At 37.2% G+C, this 26424-nt stretch overlaps 1 protein-coding gene and 1 long non-coding RNA gene across 7 annotated transcripts in view; one reads left to right on the forward strand and one right to left on the reverse strand.

Annotated features, from left to right (window-relative positions):
* Positions 1-14515, reverse strand: part of LOC144304362 (uncharacterized) — a 170710-nt gene extending 156195 nt beyond the window's left edge. Inside the window, exon 1 of the long non-coding RNA XR_013371261.1 lies at positions 13843-14515. This is a non-coding gene — a long non-coding RNA (uncharacterized LOC144304362). The remainder of the gene's footprint in view (positions 1-13842) is intronic.
* Positions 14039-26424, forward strand: part of SMARCAD1 (SNF2 related chromatin remodeling ATPase with DExD box 1) — a 78752-nt gene continuing 66366 nt past the window's right edge. For 2 of the 6 annotated variants that reach the window (XM_077882886.1, XM_077882887.1), the window contains exons 1-2: positions 14342-14534; positions 14861-15063. In XM_077882886.1, coding sequence (XP_077739012.1) covers positions 14880-15063 — 184 coding nt within the window. In that variant the 5' untranslated portion in view covers positions 14342-14534; positions 14861-14879. Of the gene's footprint in view, positions 14196-14341; positions 14535-14830; positions 15064-16556; positions 16603-26424 lie in introns of those variants that run through there. The other 4 variants (XM_077882888.1, XM_077882890.1, XM_077882889.1 and 1 more) reach the window with 4 other exon arrangements.

Below are 26424 nucleotides of genomic sequence, written 5' to 3' on the forward strand. Positions count from 1 at the left end.
TTAGTGGGTGGGGCCTGCAGTCAAACCAGCTGTTCGCCTCAGTCCACTACTGGGGGCACAGTCTGACTAGTGTGGTTATTTTTCCTTCTACTTGAAACAGGTGTCACTTTAGAGTAGTGCAGGCTTCTGTCAGGGCTGTCTGCACATTGCCAGACTTGAAGCACTGCTTTGGATGGGCTCTGGCCAAAAGTGTATTGGAGGAAGCAGATCTGCAAAGTGCACAGGGGTAGAATATGCAGTGTTAGCCAGGTTTGCATGCCCATCCTCTGCAAGAGGGGATCTGTATCCATGGGGACTGTGACAATCTTGATTGGAAGGGGCAGATTCACAGAAATGTGGAGGGTGGGGAGTGGCTTGTACAGTGTAAGGAAGTTAGGTAGTGAGTGTCAACATGTTGTTGGTTCCCACAGGTGGCTGTGTGTTTACACTGGGAGGTGGGGAGTGGGGAAGGGAAATGGCACTTGCCAGCTCCTTTGTTCCTGGACAAGTCTCCCATTAATTTCTTCCCCTTTAGACATTTTCTGAGATTAATAAAGAAATCTCCTCTGATATTTTTCAGGTGTTTTTCAAACTGCTGCTCCTATGCCATAGCTCTGCTTGTTTTTAGTTGTGCTGTCCGTTAAAGGTGAGGACTCAGTTTTCTCTTGCCTTTCTGGCTCTCCCAGAGCTAAGCCCTCTGATTTTGTTGTTGCTGCTGCTCTTTTTGGTTTGTTTGTTTGTTTGTTTTTTATGCCTCTCAGAGCAATTTTTTTTTTTAAGTTTTAGGTTGTAAGTCCCACTGGTTGTGTGAACTCACAAAATTCAGCTCCTTTGTTTTTTTTTTTTCTTTTTTTTTTTTAGATTTTATTTATTTATTCATGAGATACACAGAGACATAGGCAGAGAGAGAAGCAGGCTCTCCACAAGGAGCCCAATGTGGGACTTGACCCCAGGACTCCAGGGTCATGTGCTGAGCCAAAGGCCATCGCTCAATCACTGAGCCACCCAGGTGTCCCAGCCCCTTTGGTCTTCAAAGCCAAATGTTAGGTGGATTCATCTTCCCCATGTGGACTCTCTGGTGTAAGGGTCTGTTTCTCTCTCTCCTCTGTACAACGCTGGTGTCCCTCCATCTAGCATACAGTTTCATGGTCTGTTTAGTTCCCAACTACGCCTCTGCCCTTCCTATCCTCTTCAGTGTGATCTTTTCTTTGCATTTAGTTCTTCTGCCAGTCTTTTGATCATTTTCTGGGTTATTTACACTGATTTGAGCGTTACCTAGTTGTGTCCATAGGACAAGGTGGGCCTTGGGGTTTCCTAGTCCGTCAAGGTTGGTTCCTTCTGCAGGCATCTTTCCTTGAGTTGTTTATGCCCATCTTTTTCCTGTCTTTACATGCTCTTTCCTCTGAGTGAATCTGTGCATTCATCTCCACTTCTTATAAGGACAAGTATTGTATTGATGAGGTCCACCCATCTGACCTCACTTTATCTTAACTACTTCTTTAGAGGTTCCATCTCCAAATACAGTCACAATCTGAAATACTGAGGCTTAGAATGTCGACATATGAATTTTGGGGAAATATAATTCAGCCCATAACAACTTCCTATTGCATTACCTTAAGAAGCACATAATGTCAAGTTCACAAGATCTCTCCATTGTAAGGCTACATATTTTGCTTTGTAATTACTAAATCATCTGTAGGACAAAAACTTGATTATCTTGTGATTATCCTGTTCCTTGCCGTCCTTTCACCCATTCACTTTACCATCATCCATTAATGATTCTTCCCTAAATTCTTATTTGAAGAATGTACAGAAGTGATTTTCTAATGTCATCATTCCTCTGCATTCCTTAGCTGTCATTCTTTTGTAAAGATAAAACTTTAGTCTTATGTATTCCAATTCAGTCTTTATATAACACCAGAGTCCATAACTGCTTAAAAACCTTTAATCCTTTCCTCTTCCCTGAAGATTAAAAACAAACTCCCTTACATGACCTCCATAGGACTTCAGCCATTTTTATCCTTGTCATAACTTTATCTCCTTTGCTGGTTTACTTCTACTCCTCCTTCATGACTTAGCTGTCACTTTCTCCCTGGCTTCCTCCACCAAAATCATAAAAAGCCCCTCTAGCACTCTATACTTTCACTATCAAAGAATAATTTGTACTATTTTGTAATTAATGGTTGTCTTCCTGACAGAAATTAAGCCCTCTGAGGAAAGGAATCACATCAGACTTGTTCATTCTTATATCTCACATCACTTCTCATAATCTTTGTCACAGTGTAGGTATACACTAATGATTAATTAAATAAGTAAGAGTTACATAATATAATAAATCTATGTACTCTGTAATTTATTATTGATTTACTGAATTTATGAGGGTAATTTTAATTAAACACGATTTTTCACATAATTTGTTTACTGGGAGTCTAACGCCGAAACGAGGTGAATTTCACTTTAAAAACCATATATACTTGCTATTAGCTATATGCCAGGCCCTGCCCAAGCATAAATTATTTCAAATTTATTTCACAGAAACGCTTTAGTGTGGTTACTATTTTCCCTACATCACAGATGAGAAAATTGAAAGAATTTCACACCACTAATCAACAGAAGTGGTGGGATCAGGTGTCTTTAATTTCATAATAACTTTGTAATTTTGAAATTGCTTTCTTATGAAGAATTCATTGTACTTATAGATGACTATGAATATATCATCCATGATTATTTATTGAAGTCTATATCTCTGGTTCAGTAATGCTTCTACTTTCAAGAATACAGATATGAAAAAAAAGAATACAGATATGTAAAATGTAAAGCATTTATAATATTATCAAATAACTAAGTAGGAATAGTCAGTCCACAGACAACAAATATTGCACAAAAATGTAAAATGTGAAAATGAAATTTATCCTCAGAATTGTGTTTTGACTAAGTCTAAGTAGATCTGGAAGTAGGAATTTTGAATTATGTTAAGTGTTTGTGGAATTTGTAATGGCTGAAGGAAAAAGAGTAATTTTCTTTTGAAAAATCTTTGTAAAGACCAATTCAAGAAAAGATTTATATAAAGAACTGATTATAATGATATAGCTTGAATTAAACATATGGTGAAAAATGATATTTGCAGAATGGCAGATATAAAAGAATAATTTCAAAGCAAGCATTACTACAAAACAATGAGATGACATAAGTAGAAATTTGGTTAATTTGGACTGGATGTCTGAATTGAATGATTCAAAGTATCAAAGCATCCTGATATTATAGGTGTAGAAAATGACAAAATGATGACCACATCATGTCATGAGGAAACTGTGTAAAGTTGTATGCTTGTGTGTGTGAACTCAAGTTTCTAGTTAAGAGTATCCTGACAATTTTAAGACATAATTAACCAGAAAAAGAAAAAGAGAAAAAAATAGGATAAAAAAAATCAAACAAGAGAAAAGATACAACATAAGATTTTCTCTTTAATGGGAAATTATTGAAAATCAAGCATTATGTCTTTTTAATAAAAGTAATTTTAATATTTAGTAAAATAAAACTCTATACTAAATTGGAGAATAAAAATTTTCTGACCAAACTATTCCAGAAATAGCTTTACTTCATGTTTGATTTTTATAGCAGGATAATAGAGTCTTTTTTAATTCCAAAAATATATTTTAAAATTAATATTTGAGAGTTTAATCCGTTTTCCACAAGCTTTTTTTTCCTTCCAAATATTTTTTTTTAATTCTACTTAGTTAACATACAGTATAATATTGGTTTTAGGAGTAAAATTTAGTGATTCATCACTTATATATAACTCACAGTGCTCATCCTAACAAATGCCTTCCTTAATTCCCATCACCCATCTAGCCCATTCCCCATCCACCATCCTCCGTCAACCTTTGGTTTATTCTCTATCATTAAGAGTCTCTTCTAGTTTGTCTTCCCCCTCACTTTCTCTCTTTTTTCCCCCTTTCCATACACCCCTCTGTTTTGTTTCCTAAATTCTACATATGAGTGAAATCAAATGGTAATTGTCTCTCTCTAACTGACTTATTTCACTTAGCATAATATACTCCAGCTCCATCCACATTGCTGCAAATGGCAAGATTTCATTCTTATTGATGGCTGAGTAATATTCTAGTGTGTATATATATCCCATCTTCTTTCTTTTTTTATCCCATCTTCTTTATTCATTCATCAGTTGATGGGCACTTGAGCTCTTTCCATAGTTTGGCTATTGTTGATAAAGGCTTATGTATTTTATCACCACAAAAAACCCTGAATACTCAAATCAGTCTTGAAAAAAAAAAAGCAAAGCTGGAAGCACAATTTCAGACTTCAAATTATATTACACAGCTCTAGTGATCAAGACAGTATGGTACTGGCACAAAAATAGACACACAGATCAATAAAACAATAGAAAAACCAGAAATGGACCCATATGTATATGGTCAATTAATCTTCAACAAAGCAGGAAAGAATATCCAAAGGGAAAAAAGACAACGTCTTCAACAAATGGTGTTGTGAAAACTGGACAAGAATATGCAAAAGAATGAAGCTGGACTTTCATACACCATACACAAAAATAAATTCAAAATCAATTAAAGAGTGAATTGGAGACACAAAACAATTTAAATCCTAGGGAAGAACATAGACAGTAGTAACCTCTTTAACATTAGCCATAACAACTTCTTTCTAGATATATCTTCTGAGGCAAGGAAAACAAAAGGAAAAATAAACCATTGGGACTTCATCAAAATAAAAAAACTGCACAGGAAACAATCAACAAAACTAAAAGGTAATCTTTGGAATGGGGGAAGATATTTGCAAATGACATATCTGATAAATGGTTAGTATCCAAAATATATAAAGAACTTATAAAATTCAATACCAAAAATTAAATAATTCAATTAAGAAATGGCAAAAGACATGAATAGACATGTTCCCAAAGAAAACATACAGATAGTCAACAGGCATATGAAAAGTTGTTCAACATCACTGATCATCAGGGAAATACAAATCAAAACTACAATGAGAATTACCTCACATCTGTCAGAATAGCTAAAATAAAAAACACAAGAAACAACAAGTATTGGCAAGGATGTGGAGAAAAAGGAACCCTCTTACAGTATTGGTGGGATTGCAAACAGGTACAATCATTCTGGAAAATGGTATGGAGTTTCCTTAAAAAGTTAAAAATAGAGCTACCCTACAATCCACCAATTGTACTACTAGGTATTTACCCAAAGAATACAAAAAATTCTAATTCAAAGGGATAGATGAGCATAATGTTTATGGTAGCATTATTTACAATAACCAAATTATGGAAAAAGCCCAAGTATCCATTGACTGATGAATGAATAAAGAAGAGGTGGTTATATATATATATATATACACACAATGGAATATTACTCAGCCATAAACAATAATAAAATCTTGCCATTTGGAACAACATGGATAGAGCTAGAGAGTATTATCTTAAGTGAAGTAAGTCAGTCAGAGAAAGAAAAATACCATATGATTTCATTTATACGTGGAATTTAAGAAACAAAACAAACAAAGGGAAGAGAGAGAGGAAGACCAAGAAATAGACTTTTAACTATAGAGAACAAGCTAATGGTTACAAGGGGAAGTGGATGGGTGGATGGGTTAAATAGGTGATGGGGATTAAGGAGTACAATTGTTGTGACGAGCACCAGGTGAGCATGTGTGTGCAAGGATGGGGTTGGGGCAGAAGGAGAGGTGGAGAGAGAATCTTAAGCAGGCTCCCTGCCCAGTATGAAGCCCCACACAGGGCTTGTTCTAAAGACTCTGAGATCATGACCTGTCAAAATCAAGAGTCAGATGCTTAAACAACTATGCCACACAGGCATCCCTCCATGACATTTTTTTTTTTTTATGATAGTCACAGAGAGAGAGAGAGAGAGAGAGGCAGAGACACAGGCAGAGGGAGAAGCAGGCTCCATGCACTGGGAGCCTGATGTGGGATTCGATCCCGGGTCTCCAGGATTGCGCCCTGGGCCAAAGGCAGGCACTAAACCACTGTGCCACCCAGGGATCCCCCTCCATGACTTTTTAAAAGGCAGATTTTCAAAAGAGTTTTTTTTTTTTTTTTTTTTTATTTATGATAGGCACACAGTGAGAGAGAGAGAGGCAGAGACACAGGCAGAGGGAGAAGCAGGCTCCATGCACTGGGAGCCTGATGTGGGATTCGATCCCGGGTCTCCAGGATTGTGCCCTGGGCCAAAGGCAGGCACTAAACCACTGTGCCACCCAGGGATCCCCCTCCATGACTTTTTAAAAGGCAGATTTTCAAAAGAGTTTTTTTTTTAAATTTTTTTTTATTTATTTATGATAGGCACACAGTGAGAGAGAGAGAGGCAGAGACACAGGCAGAGGGAGAAGCAGACTCCATGCACCGGGAGCCCGATGTGGGATTTGATCCCGGGTCTCCAGGATCGCGCCCTGGGCCAAAGGCAGGCGCCAAACTGCTGCGCCACCCAGGGATCCCTCAAAAGAGTTTAATGACTACTCCCTCTACCTCACCAAATTAAGAATTATTACTCTGGGAAAAGAAGCATTTTCTTACAAACTGGAAAAAAATTTATCTTAATATTGTTTACAAGGAAGGAAAATCTCCTTACTTTTATGACTTGGTATCTTGCCTTTTCCACTCATATTTGTGTGTAGGAGGTAAGATTAGTTTACACAAGTTTCCATTACCAACTAGGTGTGGTTTACATTTTTTAAAAATCAAGTTAAGAAGGGATCCAGGTTTGCAAATCCTATTTTTAATCTCTGTTGCTATTTATTATTTTGTTCGGTTTCTTACTTAGTTCAAATTTGGAAGTTTCTCTTTCCTTGAATTGCTCCATGGTTTTATTTTAGTAAATATAAAGAACAAAGAAATTTAAAAATTTCCACAAAGTCTTTCCTCCTATTGAATGAAGAAATTTGAGGCTTTCTTTTTTTTTTTAATTTTTATTTATTTATGATAGTCACACAGAGAGAGAGAGAGAGAGAGAGGCAGAGACACAGGCAGAGGGAGAAGCAGGCTCCATGCACCGGGAGCCCGACGTGGGATTCGATCCCAGGTCTCCAGGATCACGCCCTGGGCCAAAGGCAGGCGCCAAACCGCTGCGCCACCCAGGGATCCCAAATTTGAGGCTTTCTATAAAACATTTTCATTGGATCTATTTCAAAGCTAACAAGTAATTAAAAACATTTTGACAGTTGTATCAGTCAGGGGTCTATGGAGAAACAATTGGTAGGATATATATACGTATACTGAAAGAGATTTATTATGAGGGATTGGCTTACTCAATTTAGAGGCTAAGAAGTCTCTCTACAAGGTGGAGGTCTAGGAAAGCTGGTGGTGTACTTCCAGTCTGAGACCTAAGTCCCAAGACTCGAGAATAAGCTCAAAGGCAAGAGAAGATGGATGTCCCAGGTCATTCAAAGGGTGAATTTGCCCTTCTACCTTTTCCCCCCCTCTATTCACATCTTTAAAGAATTAGGTGATGTCTACCCACATTTGTGAGGGCAATCTCCTTTAGTCTACCAATTCAAATGCTAAACTCTTCCAAAAAACACTCTCAGAGACAAACTTAGAAATATGTTTTACCAGCTAAATAGGCATCCCTTAGTCCAGTCAAATCGAAACATAAAAGTGACCATCACAGTACCCATACATCAATATTTATTTTAAAGATTAATTCTATCCTCATAGGGATGCTTGGAGTAATCATTTATTTCTGAAAGCTTAGTCACATTTGAGAAGTCCTGCTGACAAAATTCTACCTTATAGTCTATTATTCGAAGAACTTTATCTTAATTACCCCATTGAATCTCCTTATACAAATTAGAAATGTTAATGCTTTTCTGTAACTAAGCATATATTTCTAAAAAGAGGTGCCTTTAATTTCAATTGTGCTCCTGAGAAAGACAAATTAAATACTATTGTGGGAAATAATTCCTTTGGCAAAGAAGCCAGAGAGAAAGTATGAGGACACACAAACAAGGTATTAAATGTTGATTTCTAGACTCAGCTACTCCAAACTTGAAGTGAACAGGCAATGAACCTAATATTTCCAGATAGTTTCTGAGTCTAGGTATTTGGAGACAGGAAAAGAGTAACATTTTATTTCTAACTGGAAGAAGCAGTATAGTTGAGACAAATATGTAGGAAAATATTTGGATATGTTCCAATTATTATCTATTACTGCATAACCAACCAATTCCCAATTTTACTAATTCAAAGTAATAGCCATTTTTATTATTTTGTAGGTCAGTAATTTAGGCCAGGCTTGCTGAGTGATTCAAGTTTTATCATTTATTTTTCATTTATTAGTTGGAATTCTTCTATAAAGTCACACTTTCCTTCATTTATTTGGTTACCTAGTAGAACCCTCCAGAGTAAAAGCAATGTGAAAGCTTGATTCTTTTCCTACACTTACCAGTTTTCATAATAATGAATTATCTTTTCCTTCTATTCTCTAAAAACAACTAGTTTTTTAAAAATATCATAAAGAACTCATGTATTTAAACATAGTTGATGGCTTTCAAATAATTATAATTTTTAATATTATGCAAGTTCAAACTAGTTCATCTTTGGCCAGTAGTAGGAACTTCTTAAATTAGCTCCTGAATCTTTTTGACATGATATTAGTGGTCTTTGATAACTTTCTTGCTTTTGGTATAGGAAGATATTCCAGGCTCATCTTGTACATTTCCTGTCCTAGGACAGCATCTGCTCTTTTTCCAAGAAGTGTGTGTATGTATGTGTGTGTATCTAACCTTATAGGTTCCTACAGATATTACCAGTTCAAATAAATGACCACCCTGCATTCTAGGATTTGCACTCTAATCTCTTTCTAATACATCTGTATCTCTTTTCTTTTACTTGAAAATCCTAGGTTCTAAAGAAACAGGATATAATAGAGTTATTTGCTTTATCCAAAAATGTACACACAGAAGTTTCAGAATAACAATACTAATATACATACTCCAACACAATTGCTGAAAATTTTAAAAATACTTTTTCATATTTTCCTACCATTCACTTCCAATTTTAAGAGGTGTGCACTGATAGATCATACAACCATTATATGCTACTCTTTTCCTTTTAAACCTCTTATTGTCTTTGTTCTACAAATAACCATATAGCTAATGCTCAATATCCTTTCATCATTGGTACCGTAGATATTTCGGTTTTATTAAATTCATACTCTAATAAATTCTGTAGGAGTGCTCATGAGAATAATATCCACAGAGTTCTTGTATGATGTTAAAAGTCTATCTGTGCCTTTATATTTGAAAAAGCAGTTTTGCTCAATATAAAATCCTTGGATCACAGTTTATTTCTTTGAGCCTCCTATATACAGTATTCCATTTTCTTTCATAATAAAGACTTGCTGTTAAAACTGTGATGGTGATATAATATTCTTTCCCTTATAGACCCTTATTTTTGTCTAAATGTTCAAGAAATTAAAAGTTTTTTAAGTCTAAATTCTACTAGAAGAGGTCTTGGTGTTGGCCATCTAGGTTGATATTCTAAGGTAAATGATGTGCTCTTCCAATATATGGTTTCAAATCTTCATAATTTTCAGGAAATGTTTTCTGAATTACAGTTTTTAGTTATTTCTTCCACACTTTTATTTTGGTTTTCTTCTGTAGTGATTCCTATTATAATTATGTTGGATCTTCTTTGCTTATAGTCAACATTTATTATTTTCTCTTGAAATCTGTTTACATTCCTATTTTTAAGTTTTATTTTTTCCCATTTCACTTCTTTTTTCTTTAGGCATTATTTGTTATGTTTATTTATCAACATGTTACATTTAGTTTAATCTTCATCTCTTAAATATTTTTCCTTTACTTTTCTTCCCTTCCTGAGTTGTATCACCTCTTTCCTGAGGGTTTTCTTTTTAAACTCTGGGTTAAGGGGTACCTGGGTGAATCAATTTCAAGCATGCAACTTGATCTTGTGATTTCAAGCATTATTCTGGATATAGAGCTTACGTAAAAAATTAAAACAAAATTTTAATTGCAGTTTATATTGTTTTTCCATGCTATGTAACATTTTGAAGACACTTAGCTTATTTTAAAATTTGTGGTTATCTGTATACCTAGGCATCTTATATAGTTGTTAGTATTTTTTCATTAACTCAAAACATATTTATTTAGCATCTACTATGTTCAGAAAGACATTGTAGCCCAAAGTTGAACCACCTTAGCCAATCAAGTTTATTGTTTTATGCAACTAAAATTTTGTGGTTGTTATGCAACAAAATGTCGATGAATACATCATACTTATAATTATTAATTGTGTTAGTCTAAACAGAACACTTTCATACCATGAATTAATTAAGCTTTTTAAAGTCTATAATTGAGTAAGATTTGACGAATACATTTAGTCACCACTATAATTAGTGTACTCCAGGAAAGAGTAGAGTGAGACAAACAGGACACCAAGGATTGACTTTTGGAGAATGACCATACTGAGGGTCAGAAGGAAGAAAAATCAGAGAACTAGTTTTAGTCCCAATTCCTGCTATCATTCCAGAAGATTTTAGGTTCATATAGAAAATTCTTCCACCCTCTTATTCCCTGTTACATGCTGAATTATGCCCCCTCCATTCATATGTTGAAGTCTTAGCCTCCAGTATCTCAAAATGTGGCTATACTTAGAAATAGGGGCTTTAAAGATGTAATTAAGTTAAAATGTGGTAATTTTTTAAATTTATTTTTATTTATTTTTAAATGTGGTAATTTTAAATTGTAAAATTTAGTCACAGGTACAGAGGGAAAATTACATAAAGACACAGGGAGAATATGGCCAACAAGAGAGGCTTGAAGCAGATCTTTCCCTCATGGTCCTCAGAAGGCAATGCTGCCAACACCTTGATATCAGACTTCCAGCCTTCGGGGCTATGAGAAAATTAAATTTCTGTGTGTAACCCATCCAGTCTGTAGTACTTTGTTAAGGCAATCTGTATATTTTGTTATATACTCCCTTAACCTTTTGATCCACAATCAGACAAAATCCCAAACATGGAAAATTCTAATTCTCCCAGGTCAGCGAATGCTACAGAACCATCCCACCCTTTGAACTGGGCAAGAGTTGTTCATGCACTGCACCTACTGCTTTACAGAACACAATCTGGCTCATTTCCTGCTATACCAAACCCCAAAGAGCAAGGATCTGTGGGGCCAAAAAGACAGGTTCATTTTGAATCTGTCTTCAATTTTAGACAATGCATTTGAGTTCTTGGTCTTTGAAATCTGTTCACACAGCTCCAAGAAGGCTGAGTGGCTTTACCCAGGTCCTTCTGGTGAGGGCCAACAGTGCTTCCAGTATCTAAATACTTCGACCCAACAGTAGTAAAAAAGCTCGTAGGCCCAAGAGGTGACAAAGTAGTGGACAAATACAGGGTAGCATGTTAAATTTGAATTTCAAACAGATAAATTTTAATATGAGCAGGTTCTGAATATTGCATGGTACATATTTACACTAAAAAAGTATTATTTATATAAAACCATATTTAACAAAACAGCCTTTTTTTTTTTTTTAACAACATAGGAACCCTAGGTGAGGTCATAGTTGGGCATTTGAGCTGGTGTCCATATACACAAGCACAATGGTATCAAACTGAATGGGAGAACATGATACAGGGAAGGCAGGATACAGGCACCAACCAATTTTTCTTGAACCATCCCCATTCTGTCTAATACAGGAATTCTAAATTCAACCTGGCTTTCCAGGTCATTTTCAAAATAGTACAATAAAATATATTTTATTTTTACATTTTTGTTAACTCTATTCATGTTTCAATATTCATACATATGATGTATGGGTCTCCATTTTCACTCTTGCCCCCGCTGTAAAACGTCAAGAGGTTAACAGTGGGTTGCAGAAAATTACCTTAAGAGGTCAATGGTATCATCAACCACATTTAAAAGATAAGGAAACTAAGGCTTATAGAAGTTAAATACAATTTGCCCAAAGTCATCCAGCTAGTGGAATCATTTTCAATGTTAGATCTCTCTGACTATAAAGCAAATATTCTTTTTTATTTTTTATTATTTTTTATTTTATTTTTGCAAATATTCTTTTTTAAAATTACACGTACTGAATGGTGGGTGACTATAGTGAATACTGTATTGCATCTTTGAAAGTTGCCGAGAGCAGCTCTTAGAGCAAATATTCTTTGCCGCCAACAATGATTTACTATGTATGTTGATACATTCTTTAATCCCATCAGGTAACAAGCATTCATAAAGCTGGTGCATTTCATAGGAATATCAAAAATAGGTATAATGAAATCACAATTGTTCAGGCTTTGATCCCGAATTTTATGGGTCTAGATGCTCAATTCTTTAATGTGCCCGCATTTGGTAACACTGTGGGTGCATATAATTATATGGTTCAAAACACTGATCTACGGGGTCCCCGGGTGGCTCAGCGGTTTGGCGCCTGCCTTTGGCCCAGGGCGCGATCCTGGAGTCCCGGGATCGAATCCCGCGTCGGGCTCCCGGTGCATGGAGCCTGCTTCACTCTCTGCCTCTCTCTCTCTCTCTCTCTCTCTCTCTGACTATCATAAATAAATAAGTAAATAAATAAATAAATAAATAAATAAATAAACAAACAAAAAAAACAAAACACTGATCTACATGATAGAATGCGAATTTAAGTTTACAGTGACCAGTATTTGTGGTAGAACAACGATTTGTAGACGTTTCTCTTTAAAGGAAACGCCAACCAGAGACTCGAATTAAAACAGGGAATCTTGTTTAGCCTAATGCTAGAACAAAAAGGGTAAATGTTCTTAGGGAAGTATTTCCGTCAAGACAGGTGAACTGTCATAGTGCACTGTAAGAACAATCCAGGCAACAGTGGGGAGGCAGTTCATAACGCTCTGAAGCTCAACATTTTACATCTACCTATTTAAGATCCGCAGGCCCCAGTTTCCTAATTATGTAAAAAAAATAAAAAAAGGGATCCCTGGGTGGCGCAGCGGTTTGGCGCCTGCCTTTGGCCCAGGGCGCGATCCTGGAGTCCCGGGATCGAATCCCGCGTCGGGCTCCCGGTGCATGGAGCCTGCTTCACTCTCTGCCTCTCTCTCTCTCTCTCTCTCTCTCTCTGACTATCATAAATAAATAAGTAAATAAATAAATAAATAAATAAATAAACAAACAAAAAAAACAAAACACTGATCTACATGATAGAATGCGAATTTAAGTTTACAGTGACCAGTATTTGTGGTAGAACAACGATTTGTAGACGTTTCTCTTTAAAGGAAACGCCAACCAGAGACTCGAATTAAAACAGGGAATCTTGTTTAGCCTAATGCTAGAACAAAAAGGGTAAATGTTCTTAGGGAAGTATTTCCGTCAAGACAGGTGAACTGTCATAGTGCACTGTGAGAACAATCCAGGCAACAGTGGGGAGGCAGTTCATAACGCTCTGAAGCTCAACATTTTACATCTACCTATTTAAGATCCGCAGGCCCCAGTTTCCTAATTATGTAAAAAAAATAAAAAAAGGGATCCCTGGGTGGCGCAGCGGTTTGGCGCCTGCCTTTGGCCCAGGGCGTGATCCTGGAGTCCCGGAATCGAATCTAACATCGGGCTCCCGGTGCATGGAGCCTGCTTCTCCCTCTGCCTGTGTCTCTGCCTCTCTCTCTCTCTCTCTGTGTGACTATCATAAATAAATAAAAAATTAAAAAAAATAAAAATAAAAAAATTAAAAACAATAAAAAAATAAAAGGCTTCTTGTGAGGGGTTGAGATTCTTCCCGTAAAGCATCTAGCACAATGTTACCGTCACACTTCCATACATCATACAGAATATTATGCTACAGTGTATCAAATGTCATACCACTTGTTATTGTTCTGTTGCATTACCGTTCCGTGTTACCACTCTCTCGCGAACCTGGAGAAACAGGCCCTAAGCGCGCTTCCCGGGCGTAGAGGCGGGGACGAGTAACCATGGCAACAGCGCGCGCCGAGGCATCTTCCGCTCGCGCGTCGCTGGGGAAGAGAGAGAGAGAGAAGAAAAAAAAAAAAAAAAAAGCCGAGGCTGCGTGTTGCGTCATCACCGCGCGCTCGCCTGTGCTCTCCGTGGTGTTTTGGAAGGTCCCGGCCCGGCTACCGTCGCCCCTCGCCGGGAATTATCTTCCTTATTTATTTTTTGTTTCAACCTTTGTTACATCGCGTCGAGCCTGCAGGACTGTAAGTACCGAGGAAAGAAAGAGGGCGAGCGAGGCCGCTTGCAGAGAGATGCCGCAGCACACTCCCCACCTCCCAGCCCTCCCTCCCCATGGTTTCTCGATCCTATCAGCTTCCTCTCAGCTGGGATCGCGCCGCGTCAACTTCCGGGCGGGTGCCCGCCAGCTCGGCCTCCGCCGCTCCCCTCCTTTGGCCCCTTTGTGTCCCCGCAGTACCGAGGCGCGGGCCCCGGCACGTCCTTCGGCGAGGCGGGGAGCTCCGTAGCGCGGGGCGCCTCTCGCTGTGGGCGGGCGCGCGGCCCGCAGGGGGGTTGGAGTGGGGAGCGTGCCCGCGCGTGCTGGGGTAAGAGGAGGTTGCGCGAGGGTCAGCGTGTGGTTCGCGGAAGGCGGGGCGGGGCGGGGAGCGGGGAGACCGAGGGCAGCAGAAAGAGCAATGGGAATTTTTAAAAAGATCTCCCCGTCCACCTTCCCCTTCCGATTATTACTGTGGCCTAACAGCGAGGCGCAGCCATAATAGCCCTTCTGTGCCCCTGGCATGTTTGCGTGCTCTTGATTGCCTTGGGAATGACCTGCCAAGGCTTTGTGTTTTATATTGTCTTCTTGGCCTCTCTTTATGTGTTTTATTTATCTTTCCCGCAGATAGGTCATTTAAAGCTCCTCATTCCACAGGGTGGTGGTTTCTACCAATATGAATCTTTTCAACTTGGACCGTTTTCGCTTTGAGAAAAGGAGTAAGATTGAGGAAGTGCCTGAAGCAGCCCCTCAACCCTCCCAGCCTGGCCCTTCTTCACCAATCTCTCTTAGTGCCGAAGAGGAGAATGCTGAAGTTAGCAGGGCAGGCACACCTGATTCAGATATTACTGAAAAAACAGGTGAGTTACAATGTTGCAAATTGGTGGAACACCAAGAGGTATTCTTTTTTTTTTTTTTTTTTTTTTAAAGATGAAAGGCAGAAGAGATTCTCGTATTTATTCTTGATATCATTTTGATACAGTGTCTTCCACCTTACCTTTTAAAATATCATTTTGTGGCTGCCGTAGGCACCATGTACCATCAACTGAGCATCTATAGCTCCTTCAGTTTTTTTTTTTTTTTTTAAGATTTATTTATTTATTTATTCATGATAGACACACACACACACACACATACAGAGGCAGAGACACAGGCAGAGGGAGAAGCAGGCTCCATGCACCGGGAGCCCGACGCAGGACTCGATCCAGGGTCTCCAGGATCAGGTCCTGGGCCTAAGGCAGGCGCTAAACCGCTGAGCCTGAACCACCCAGGGATCCCCAGCTTCTCCAGTTTTAAATGAGTCCTTGGGATATGACCCAGTGATGGAAGGTGATACCTGAATTTAGGTCATCCTTAGGTTAGAATAGTTGCAACTGAAAAACTGGATGTTTCAGTCCAATGATGTAGACTTTGAGTCTATTATTTGGCCAGGTGTTTACATTCATTGCAGTATTTTTCCAAAAAAAATATTACTGACTTAATATGAACCAGACTTTACTTAAGGTGCCTAAAGACAACCTCTGAACAAATGAAGAGCAGATCACATTCAGATTTTGCTAGCACTTGACTTCCTGGAGACCGGTGTGCAAATGAATGAATAATTGGTATTCTTCAAGGTTGAATGAACCATTTTTACCTCTTCATCAGATGGTCACAGACAGTGAGATTTGAGAGGAAGCCAAAAATTAGCATTTCCATTTTAGTCTATGTTCTTTGAACAGTTAACAGGATATATTTGAACTCTTCTTATGTTTTAGGCACTGTTTTGAGTGCTTCACGTTCTCTCATTTAATTTGCACAGCAGTCCTGTAAGTTATCATCCACATTTTGCAGAATGAGACCCAGAGAGGTTAAGTTGTGAGGAATCTGATAGAACTGGAACTCAAATCCAAGCAGTCTAGTTCCTGAGTATAAACTTTTAATTGTTTGTATTATGCAGTTTCTAATAAAGGGTGGGAGGAATATTACAAGTTTTATTTTAATGTTTATTTTAGTGGTACCTTTTTTCTTTTTTCAAAACTCAGTTTATCCCAAGCAGCTTTTATATCGATGTGGCCCTGACAAGATTGGTAATACATATGTCATTATCGTTGGCATCTTATTAGCTAGTCTTCTATTTAACTGAAACGGCAGTAGTGATGGCAGACTCCCTACATGCTATCATTTGAATAACATTTAAAAAATCATTGGCAGTAATTGGAACATGGGGGACTGATTTGATAGGTTGAATTATGTGGTAATGAGGAGTCATAATTTTGAAAGGCTTTGTATGAAAGGTGCTGAACCTGTCCAGATTCTGTGGGGAAACCACTGAAGCTTAGGACTGATGGCTCTTTGTTCATTCTTTTGATAGGTGATTACTTTGCATAACATGCTGTGGTTAATGTGCAGACATCCAGGTACTTTAATATTTTAACAATAAATATAAGAATCTGTTTCTTATGTAGTTAAAGAGGGCTGGGAAGGCCAATGTGTAGGCATGGGATTTTAAGTCCATAGGAGTCTGCTGCATCATTTTAGTTAAATGGAACATTGGACACATTACTTAAAATCTGAGATTAATATTTTTTTCAGATGTAGAATAAAAAGCACTTTGTAAACTGTAACTCAATGGAATATTTGTCAATTTTAGTAATGTGAAATTCTTTTTTTTTTTTAAGATTTTATTTATTCATGAAAGACAGAGAGAGAGAGAGAGAGGCAGAGACACAGGCAGAGGGAGAAGCAGGCTCCATGCAGGGAGCCTGACATGGGACTCAATCCTGGGACTCCAGGATCACGCCCTGGGCCCAAGGCAGGCGCTAAACTGCTGAGCCACCCAGGGAGTCTCAGTAATGTGAAATTCTTAATTGTCTCTTCCAATCAGAAGATCCTGCTGTACCTTTTTTTTTTTTTTTCTATTTAAGGAGATTTTATTCATCTTTACTGGGATTTTTTTCCCTTTTATGTAAATTTCTCTTATAAACTGAGATTGTCTTTAGGAATCACATGGTTAGTCTTAATAACATTGGGAAATATGACTGCAAGTGGTGAGAATTCATCCTACTAGGAATAGAGAGCTATGCTCTAAGAAAAGATGATTGTAGACGGTACTGTGAATTTGGGAGAATCTTGAAAACAAAGACTAGGTTTTGATTTTACATTTAGTTACTGGAGATCCATTAAAGCCTTCTCAGAAGGGTAAAATGATGAAACAGCTTTGTTAAAAAAAAAAAAAAAACTCGGTCTAGCAGTCTTCAGTACTGTACTTTGTTAGAGGGTAAGTTTTGAAGGGAGAGAATTCACTTAGGAAGTAGAAATGATGGTAGAGGTGGAGAAAAAGATGAGAAATTTCAAAGAAAGGGCAGAGTTTTACAATGAAATGTGGGAGGAATGAGAGAAATAAGAATTTTAATTTAGGTAATTGAAAAAAGTGGTAGTTTTGTACATCAGAATAGGTATAAAGTACCCATCCTAACCTGTTGGGCATGCCTTTAAAAATTCAAATAAGAATTAAATGACCTGTCTCCAATTTAGCATGTTAGAGAGGACCTAAGGCAACTTAACATAGGGATGGGGAATTCTGAATTGAGTGTTAGAGCTTGGGCCTGTATACAGGGCATGAAACTGATGCTGGTTCAGGATCCTGACTAGATACGGAGATTAGGGAATCATTGGTGGGATATGATTTTGACCTTACTTCCCTTATTATCATATGCCAACTTCTGCCATTGTGTAATAATGCTCTAACACTCAATAGAGTGTTAGGGTCTAAATCAGGTCTAAATCACCTATTTCTTAAATAGGATGGAAATTGTAAAAATTACTTGTAATGACTCTTTTAGCTTAACCCTTTTCATTTTACCAATATGAATTAAGATTTTATTTACTGCTACTCTCTCAATTACTGTGCCACAACCACACTTTTTCTTAAATATGCCAAGCACAGTGCAATCTTTCCCTTTTCTTCTTCTGCCTCCAAGACCCTTCCTGCTGATATGTGCATAGGACTCTTACCTTAGTGAAATATTTACTATCTTTAGAGGGCCTTCTCCTGATCACACTCTCTGGAATAGCAACACCCCCCCCCCCCCCGCCAGCTTTACTTTTCTGTATTTTTCTATATAGTTTATTAGTATTTAACGTATTGTTATATATATTTGTGTCTGCCTTATTAGAATGTAAGACCCTCATGAACAGAGACTTTTTTCCTATTCACCATTGCTCAAAGCAGTGACTGGCATGTAGTAGGCTCTTAGTAAAAATGTGTTGAAGGAGTATTGGGTGATAAGTGGGCGATACTAGAACTTTGTACAGATTTTTAAAAATATCTTTCCTCTTTAGGATCTTGAAACCATCTCACAGCCGTCAGGCATTCTTCAGCCATGGTTGCTTGAAACTACTTTTGGTGTAGGATGAACTTCCTTAATCCAGCCTTTAGATGTGAGGGCATAATTTAAATTATGGGCTTATTTTGCCCTGGTGGTGTCCAAAGTTATTAATGCTTATTGCTTGCTTACATGGATTTTTTTTTTTTTTTTTTTTTTTTTTTTTACTTTTTTGAAAGCATAGCAGGTTTCAAAGGAATAAAATAGCAGATGAGGGGATCCCTGGGTGGCGCAGCGGTTTGGCGCCTGTCTTTGGCCCAGGGCGCGATCCTGGAGACCCGGGATCGAATCCCACGTCGGGCTCATGGTACATGGAGCCTGCTTCTCCCTCTGCCTGTGTATCTGCCCCTCTCTCTCTCTCTCTCTGTATGTGACTATCATAAATAAATAAAAATTAAAAAAAAATAGCAGATGAATGAGAGAAGACAGAGCTTATTTGCTTTATGCATAAAGGATAAAAAGAGCAAAGCTTGATTCTCAAGGAACACCAGGAAGAAGGGACATGTAAATATATATAGTTAAAATAGTACAATGTAATAATTCATGGGGGAAAATATTAAGCAGTGTAGAATCACAGTCCAATTTAGAAATGATTATTCTTCCTGGAAAGGATCAGGAAAAGTCACAAGGAGATGACTTTGAGTGGACCCTAAGCAACCAATGCTTACTTGGTGAACAAGAGATGAAATATAATTGCCTTGAAGGAGAGGTATGTCTGTGGGAAGGGGAGGTTATCTGTGAAAGAGGACTGCTCTAAAGCAGTCTAGATGAAACTGAGAAGATAGAAATGTAAACTGCTGGGCTGTGATGGACCTTTATATGCTATGCCAGGAAGGATGGCCTTTTTTGGGGCACAAACTAGAGAAAATTTTAGCATGGGAAGACCGTTGATGAATTTGTTGAATTAGTTGAAGCCTAAATATAGGAAAATCATAGTAGAATAAAGGAGGCGTTTTAGTGAAGTTTTATATTTCAGTATTTTATGGTATTTGGTGATCAGTTAGTGGAGGGTTTAAAGATAACTCAGATGTTTATTGCTTAGACAGCTGGGTGGCACTGTCAACTGAAGTACATTTTGGAGAGAGATGCTTGAATGTGTTGAGTTCAGTTCTGTTTCAGAAATGAGGTCTAGTAGAGGATTGAACATTAGGTTTGTAGCTGAGATGGTTGGAACCTGAGAAATCAACTTTGTGGGGGTTATCACCGTGGCAGTTAACAAATATTCCCAAGAAAGACATAGTAAAAAAAATAAAAATAAAAATAAAAATCAATATTTGGTGATAGACAAATGAAAGCAAACCAGTAAAGATAATAAAGGATAACTTGAATAGTCATAGGAAACGATAGCATCCTGAAAGCTAAAGAAAGACAGTTCCAGTTTTATCGATAGGGAACAGTATCAAATACTATAGAGAAGTCTTACCGGATGACTTTCCTTTGAAATTACACGTTATTGTTGACCTTTAACAGTTTCAGTAGAAAGATAAGGAAGTGAAGACTAGTTTTTCAAGAAGGGAAAGAGAGAAACAGCTTGACAGTAAAGCAGCGTCAAAAGATGATGTTTCAGGCTTATTGAAAAGTGAGCATATTTGTTTTCCAAAGGGGAAAAGCTAGTGGAAAGGGAAAGGATGAAGGGAGGGGAGGTATCGGAAGACAGGCATTTAGGGCAGTGAGAACAGGAGCAAGCTGGACTATTGATTGTTGCAAAGGAATAGAGACATGTTTTACCTGGGGAGAAAAAGTGATAAAATAAAAATGATCAATCAGTTTATTTTGAGGTTGGAATGGAGGAAAGTAATGCTTGATTAATTTCTTTCCTGAATGAAATAGATTCAGTTTCGGGGCACCTGGTTGGCTTGGATGGGGTGTCTGCCTTCGGCTCAGGTGGTGGTCCCAGGGTCCTAGGATCGAGTTCCGCATCAGAGTCTCCCTCTCCTTATGTCTCTGCCTCTCTCTCTCTGTGTCTCTCATGAATAAGTAAATAAAATCCTTAAATAAATAAATAGATTCAGTCTTCTAAAATGATTGCCGTTTCAGTGTGGTGGTCATATTGAGAGTAACAGTTATTAATAAGTTAGAATAAATTTTAAAATTATTCCAGTTAATCAAAAAGATTTCCAGAGAGCACTGCTCTGTTATACAGGTTGTATGATCTTGAGTAAGACATCAGCATTTTTGGACTGGACTTTCTTTGCCTAGCTGTTCTCTGAAGTCCCTGCAAGCAGAAAAAGGTAAACATCAAAGGTATGATCCTTTGAATAATGGAGCAGAATGTATCATTTTAGCATCATGATTCTGTAACCATTGGGTGATATCCAGGTTTTTTTAAAGATGTGTGTGGCCCATTGGGAATCATAACTTTATCTTCAGATAGTTATTTTGGTTTCTTAATGTCTGCATGTGTTAGTTAACATGCAGTACTTGGTAGAAGGCTAAGTGCTGAATTATTATAATAGAAGACAGTACAATGTGTACTCATACTTAAGTAAAAATCTTAAGTACATTTTAAGTGTATACTTTCATCGGTGTTTCCTTTCTCTGCCTTTTTATTCTTCATGCTTAGCTATTTTTTTTTCTCAAAATGTATATTTAAAAAAAGATGCAATATTGTCTATAATCTTTTACTTTTGGTGTTTGTTTTCACATTTTTTTTCCTGCCTGTATATATTCCAGGTTTTTTTTTTTTAATTTACATTATATTTATGCTATACCTTAATTTTTTTAAATGACTACAATGTCTTTTATATATATTATAATTCATGTAATTTCCTATTAGTGGACATTGGTTGGGTTTTTTCTTCTTTTTTTTTAAATTTTTATTTATTTATGATAGTCACATACACACACAGAGAGAGAGAGAAAGGCAGAGACACAGGCAGAGGGAGAAGCAGGCTCCATGCACTGGGAGCCTGACATGGGATTCGATCCCGGGTCTCCAGGATCGCGCCCTGGGCCAAAGGCAGGCGCCAAACCGCTGCGCCACCCAGGGATCACTTTTTTTTTTTTTTTTTTTTGCTATCAAAAGAAGGCTGTAGTGACTATCCTTTTACACGGATATCTTAGCTTGTGTACAATCCAAAGAAAAATTCTTGGAAATGGAATTGTCAGTTTAGAGTGAATATTAGTAATATTTTAGTAATTGCTAAGTTACCATACACAGAAGTTTTACCACTTTGCACCAGACTACAGCTTGGTTTTTAGATGTCTGCTTTTTCATACTAGCCCAAAATACTGCACACCTTTTTTATCTTTACCAGGGAATTAAATTGTTTTACTTTTATTCTTTACTTTGGAGGTTAAGTGTTATTGTCATAAATATATTAGCCTTCTGGACTTTTTCTGTGTTCTTGGTTTTTCTCTTTTTCTGATAAATGATTTGTAAGTTTTTTATTTTTTTGATTCCTTGCTTGATGCTTGCCATAGAGAAATTTTACATTTTAATGCGGTCAATTTGTTTGGCTTCTAGGGGTTAGGTCCTGATCAGACAGCTATTCCTTACTATCACATTATAAATATTTTCATTAGTATTTTATTCTAGCACATCTGTGTTAATTTTATTTTTAATTGTAAAATATACATAAAATTTACCATCTTAATTATTAAGTATACAGATCATAGGAGTGTTAGAATAATTCACATTATTGTTCAGTTAATCTTCAGAACTTTTCATCTTGTAGAAATGAAACTGTGTGCCCATTAAACACTTAACTCCTATCTCTAGCCTATGGCAACCACCATTGTACTTTCTGTCTGAATTTGACTACTCTAGGTACATCATACCTAGAAGTGGAATCATACAGGATTTGTCTTTTTGTGACTGGCTTATTTCCCTTTGCATTAAGTCTTTAAGGTTCATTCATGTTGTAGCATGTATCAGAATTTTCTTTTTAAGTCTGAAAAGCATTTTATGTACATAGTGCATTTTGTTTATCCATCTGTGGATGGATACTTGGGTTGCTTCTACCTTTTGGTTATTGTGACTGTTGTTGCTATGAAATACACAAATATCTCTTTGGGACACTGCTGTCACTTCTTTAGGTTATTTACTTGGAAATGGAGTTGATAGATGATATAAGAAACCATCACATGTTTTCCATTAATACGTACACCATTTTACTTTCCCACCAGCAGTACACAAGAGTTCCGGTTTCTCCACATTCTTGCTAACACTTGTTACTTTCTTTTTTGGTTTTTTGTTTTGTTTTGATAGCCAAACTAATGGATATGAGTCAGGTTTTGTGTTTTTATTTTTTTATTTTTTATTTTTATATTTTGTAAATAATTTATTTATTTATTCATGAGAGATACTGTAGAGAGAGAGAGAGGCAGAAGAAGCAGCATGCTCCATGCAGGGAGCTCGACGTGGGACTTGATCCCGGGTCTCTAGGATCAGGCCCTGGGCCGAAGGCGGCACTAAACCGTTGAGCCACCCGGGCTGCCCGATTTTTATTTTATTTTATTTTTTTTTATTTTTATTTTTTTAAAAGATTTTATTTATTTATTCATGAGAGATACAGAGAGAAAGAGAGGCAGAGACACAGGCAGAGGGAGATGCAGGCTCCATGCACCGGGAGCCCGACGTGGGATTCGATCCCGGGTCTCCAGGATCACTCCCTGGGCCAAAGGCAGGCGCTAAACCGCTGCGCCACCCAGGGATCCCCCGATTTTTATTTTAATGTTAAATCTTACCTAGACTTTGTAAGGACTAAAGAAAGGATGATACAGTTTTCTCCTTTGCTCGTTGTTGCTTACTAGTCATTTGTTTCAGAATAGTTTTTTGATAAACCTTTTTTCTTCTATATGAATTATCAGTATAAATTCTCATGTATATGTGCATCTAATGGGTCATTAATCTATTTCTCTAGTTTTATATTTGTTTACCCCATTATTTTAATTTTTGTAATGTTAAGGTGTATATATGATGGGTCTTAGGTTTTGAAGTGTTATTGTTTTTTTTTCCTCTTTACCTGAAAGTTCAAAGAAGTGGTTTCTATAGCTTTTTTTTCTTTCCTTTTTTAAATTTCCAAGTGGCTAAAATTTTGCTTCAGTGTTCTTATAATATTTACTTCTAATTCTATTGTTTTATGACTAGAGAATATAGTCTACAGTGTTTCTCCTGTGGCTGATTTACTGAAATTTTCTTTTCTTTTTTTTTTTTTTTTTAATATTTTATTTATTTATTCATGAGAGACACAGAGAGAGGCAAAGACAGAGGCAGAGGGAGAAGCAGTCTCCATGCAGGAAGCCCGATGTAGGATTCCATCCCGGGGACTTGGGGATCACGCCCTGGGCCAAAGGCAGACGCTCAACCACCCAGGCGTCCCTGAAATTTTCTTTGTGGCCTAATTTACCATTAATTTCTGTAAAAATTCTAAGACTGCTTGGAAAGATAACATTATGTATAGCTTTAATTATATACAAAATAGCAGATGTATTTTATTTGTATAATTTTTTCAGACTGAATCACTTGTGTCATAAAGTCAGTTTCTTGGATTCTAATTGTATGCAACTGTTATTTTAATAGAATAGGTTGAATAGAAAATTATCAAAGTATTATTGATAGTCTGAAACTTTTATTTCAGTTATATGTGTTTAATAATATGTTTATGATCATAATCTTTTTTTTTTTTTTAAGATTTTATTTATTCATGAGAGACAGAGGGAGAGAGAGAGAGGCAGAGACACAGGCAGAGGGAGAAGCAGGTTCCATGCAGGGAGCCCAACGTGGGACTTGATCCTGGGACTCCAGGATCATGCCCTGGGCCGAAGGCAGGCGCTAAACCGCTGAGCCACTCAGGCATCCATCCCTATGATCGTAATCTAAAATGTGTTTTTTACAGTGGGTCCCAATAAAAAATGTTTGGAAAGCACTACTCTATATCTTAATTATTTTGTGCCGTCTCTTAAGAGCTTGGAGAAGAGAGTTAAAGCCTCATATTTGTCTCCTCAGTTTCTGTCATGTCTTTGCAGTATTTGTCTCTCATCTTTAGTATGCAGTTAAGATACATATTTTTGTTGTAGATCTAGATTGTTATTAAAAAGTATCTCAAGTTTAACACTTTTAGTTTGTCCAGTAACAGTAGCATGGCTGTGTTTTTCTTTACATACCCCCCCTTTTTTTTTTTAGCTTAAACCTAAGATGTCTCTTCTTTCTCATTTCATCTTTGAGTGATGTTTGAAACTACTCTTTAATCTTGTATTCAGTGTATTCTTGTCTTTTAGATCTTTCATCAGAGAAAGAGTTTGATTTATCTTTTAGAAGATACTAAAGGTATTTTTGTTTCTACTGTGACATTCAAATTAAGATTGCCCAGATTTTACTATCTATTATTTTGGTTACCTTTTAATTTTGATTTTTTTTAAAGATTTTTAAAATTTATTTATTTATTTGTTTGTTTGTTTATTTGAGACACAGAGAGAGAGAGAGAGAGAGGCAGAGACATAGGCAGCAGGAGAGGCAGGCTTCAGCGGGAGAGGCAGACTCCCTGTGGGGAAGCCTGTTGCGGGACTGGATCCTGGGACTTCGGGATCACGACCTGAGCCATCCAGGTGCCCCTATTTTGGGTTGGGTTACTTAGTATTCAAAGGAATTGCCTTGAAAGTTAGTTCCCATGTTAGAAAATTGAGCCATGTAGAGCAACACAACTAGAATATCAGAAATGGCACAGTTTTGTAAGTCTTCAGGACAGATATAAAGGTTTATCTGTTTTCATTCTACTTTGGGACATAACTTTATGGGTTATCAAGTTAATTTAGAATACTTTAGTGTGAACTATTAATCTCCTAGCAGTGATTTTTTTTTTTGTTTTTGAGTGGCCCTTGATTTTGGACCCTTTGGAAAGGTGAAACCAGTATCAGACTTAAATGCTTCTTTTATTTTATGGTAGACTTAGATATGAGAATGGGTACAAGCGTACTGGAAAAATTTGGAATAAGATTGTCTTCTCTTGTGCATATCATTAATGGGGAATATTTAGTTTGGAAAAACTCCCTGGAACCTTGGAGTCTACTTGCATATGCTAATGATGTAGGTTCCCATTACCTTTTGGTAATGAGAAAATACTCCTCCTCTGTCTCTAAAATATGATAGGTTTATTTGTGGGTTTTGTATGAAAGGATAAGCTGTTTTCCCCCCATGTCCCTGTAGCATTTTGTTTATTCCTTTCTCATGGCACAAATCATATTTCATAACAGTTACTTGTGTACATGTCTGTTAGTTCTTAATATTTGTTTCTTTAGGGCAAATTGAACTTTTTTTTTCTTTAATATTCCCTACCTACTGGTTCAGTACCTTAAACACAGAAGGCAGTCAGCAAATATCAGAATTAAAAGCCTTCATAATTGAGCATTTCACCATTCTTTAATTTGTTATTTTTTCTGTTTGCTCCCTCTTTTGTGCTGCTGCTTAAAAGTGTTTGTTTGCTTTGGGACAAAAACCACCACTGCATCATTTTGGCCATTGCCTTTTAGCTGTTTTTGCTGTTGCTCACTTCTGGAAATAGTCTAAACAAATCTAAGTATTAAGTACTATTCTAAATCTAAATTATTGACTGTATTGGAGAGTTGATATATATACAAAGATTTTATTCATTTATTCATGACAGACAGAGAGAGAGAGAGACAGAGACACAGAGGGGGAAGCAGGCTCCACGCAGGGAGCCCGATGTGGGACTCAATCCCAGTTCCCCAGGATCATACCCCAGGCTGAAGGCAGTGCCAAACCGCTAGGCCACTGAGGCTGCCCGGAAAGTTAATTTTTTTATTTAAACAAGCTCTTACTGTGTCACATCAGTTTTCAAAGTGTGGTATGTGAACCTATAGGATCCCTAAGGGCAAACTACTTTCATAATAGTA

Source organism: Canis aureus, chromosome 33 (genome assembly GCF_053574225.1).
Source record: "Canis aureus isolate CA01 chromosome 33, VMU_Caureus_v.1.0, whole genome shotgun sequence".
Taxonomy (NCBI): domain Eukaryota; kingdom Metazoa; phylum Chordata; class Mammalia; order Carnivora; family Canidae; genus Canis; species Canis aureus.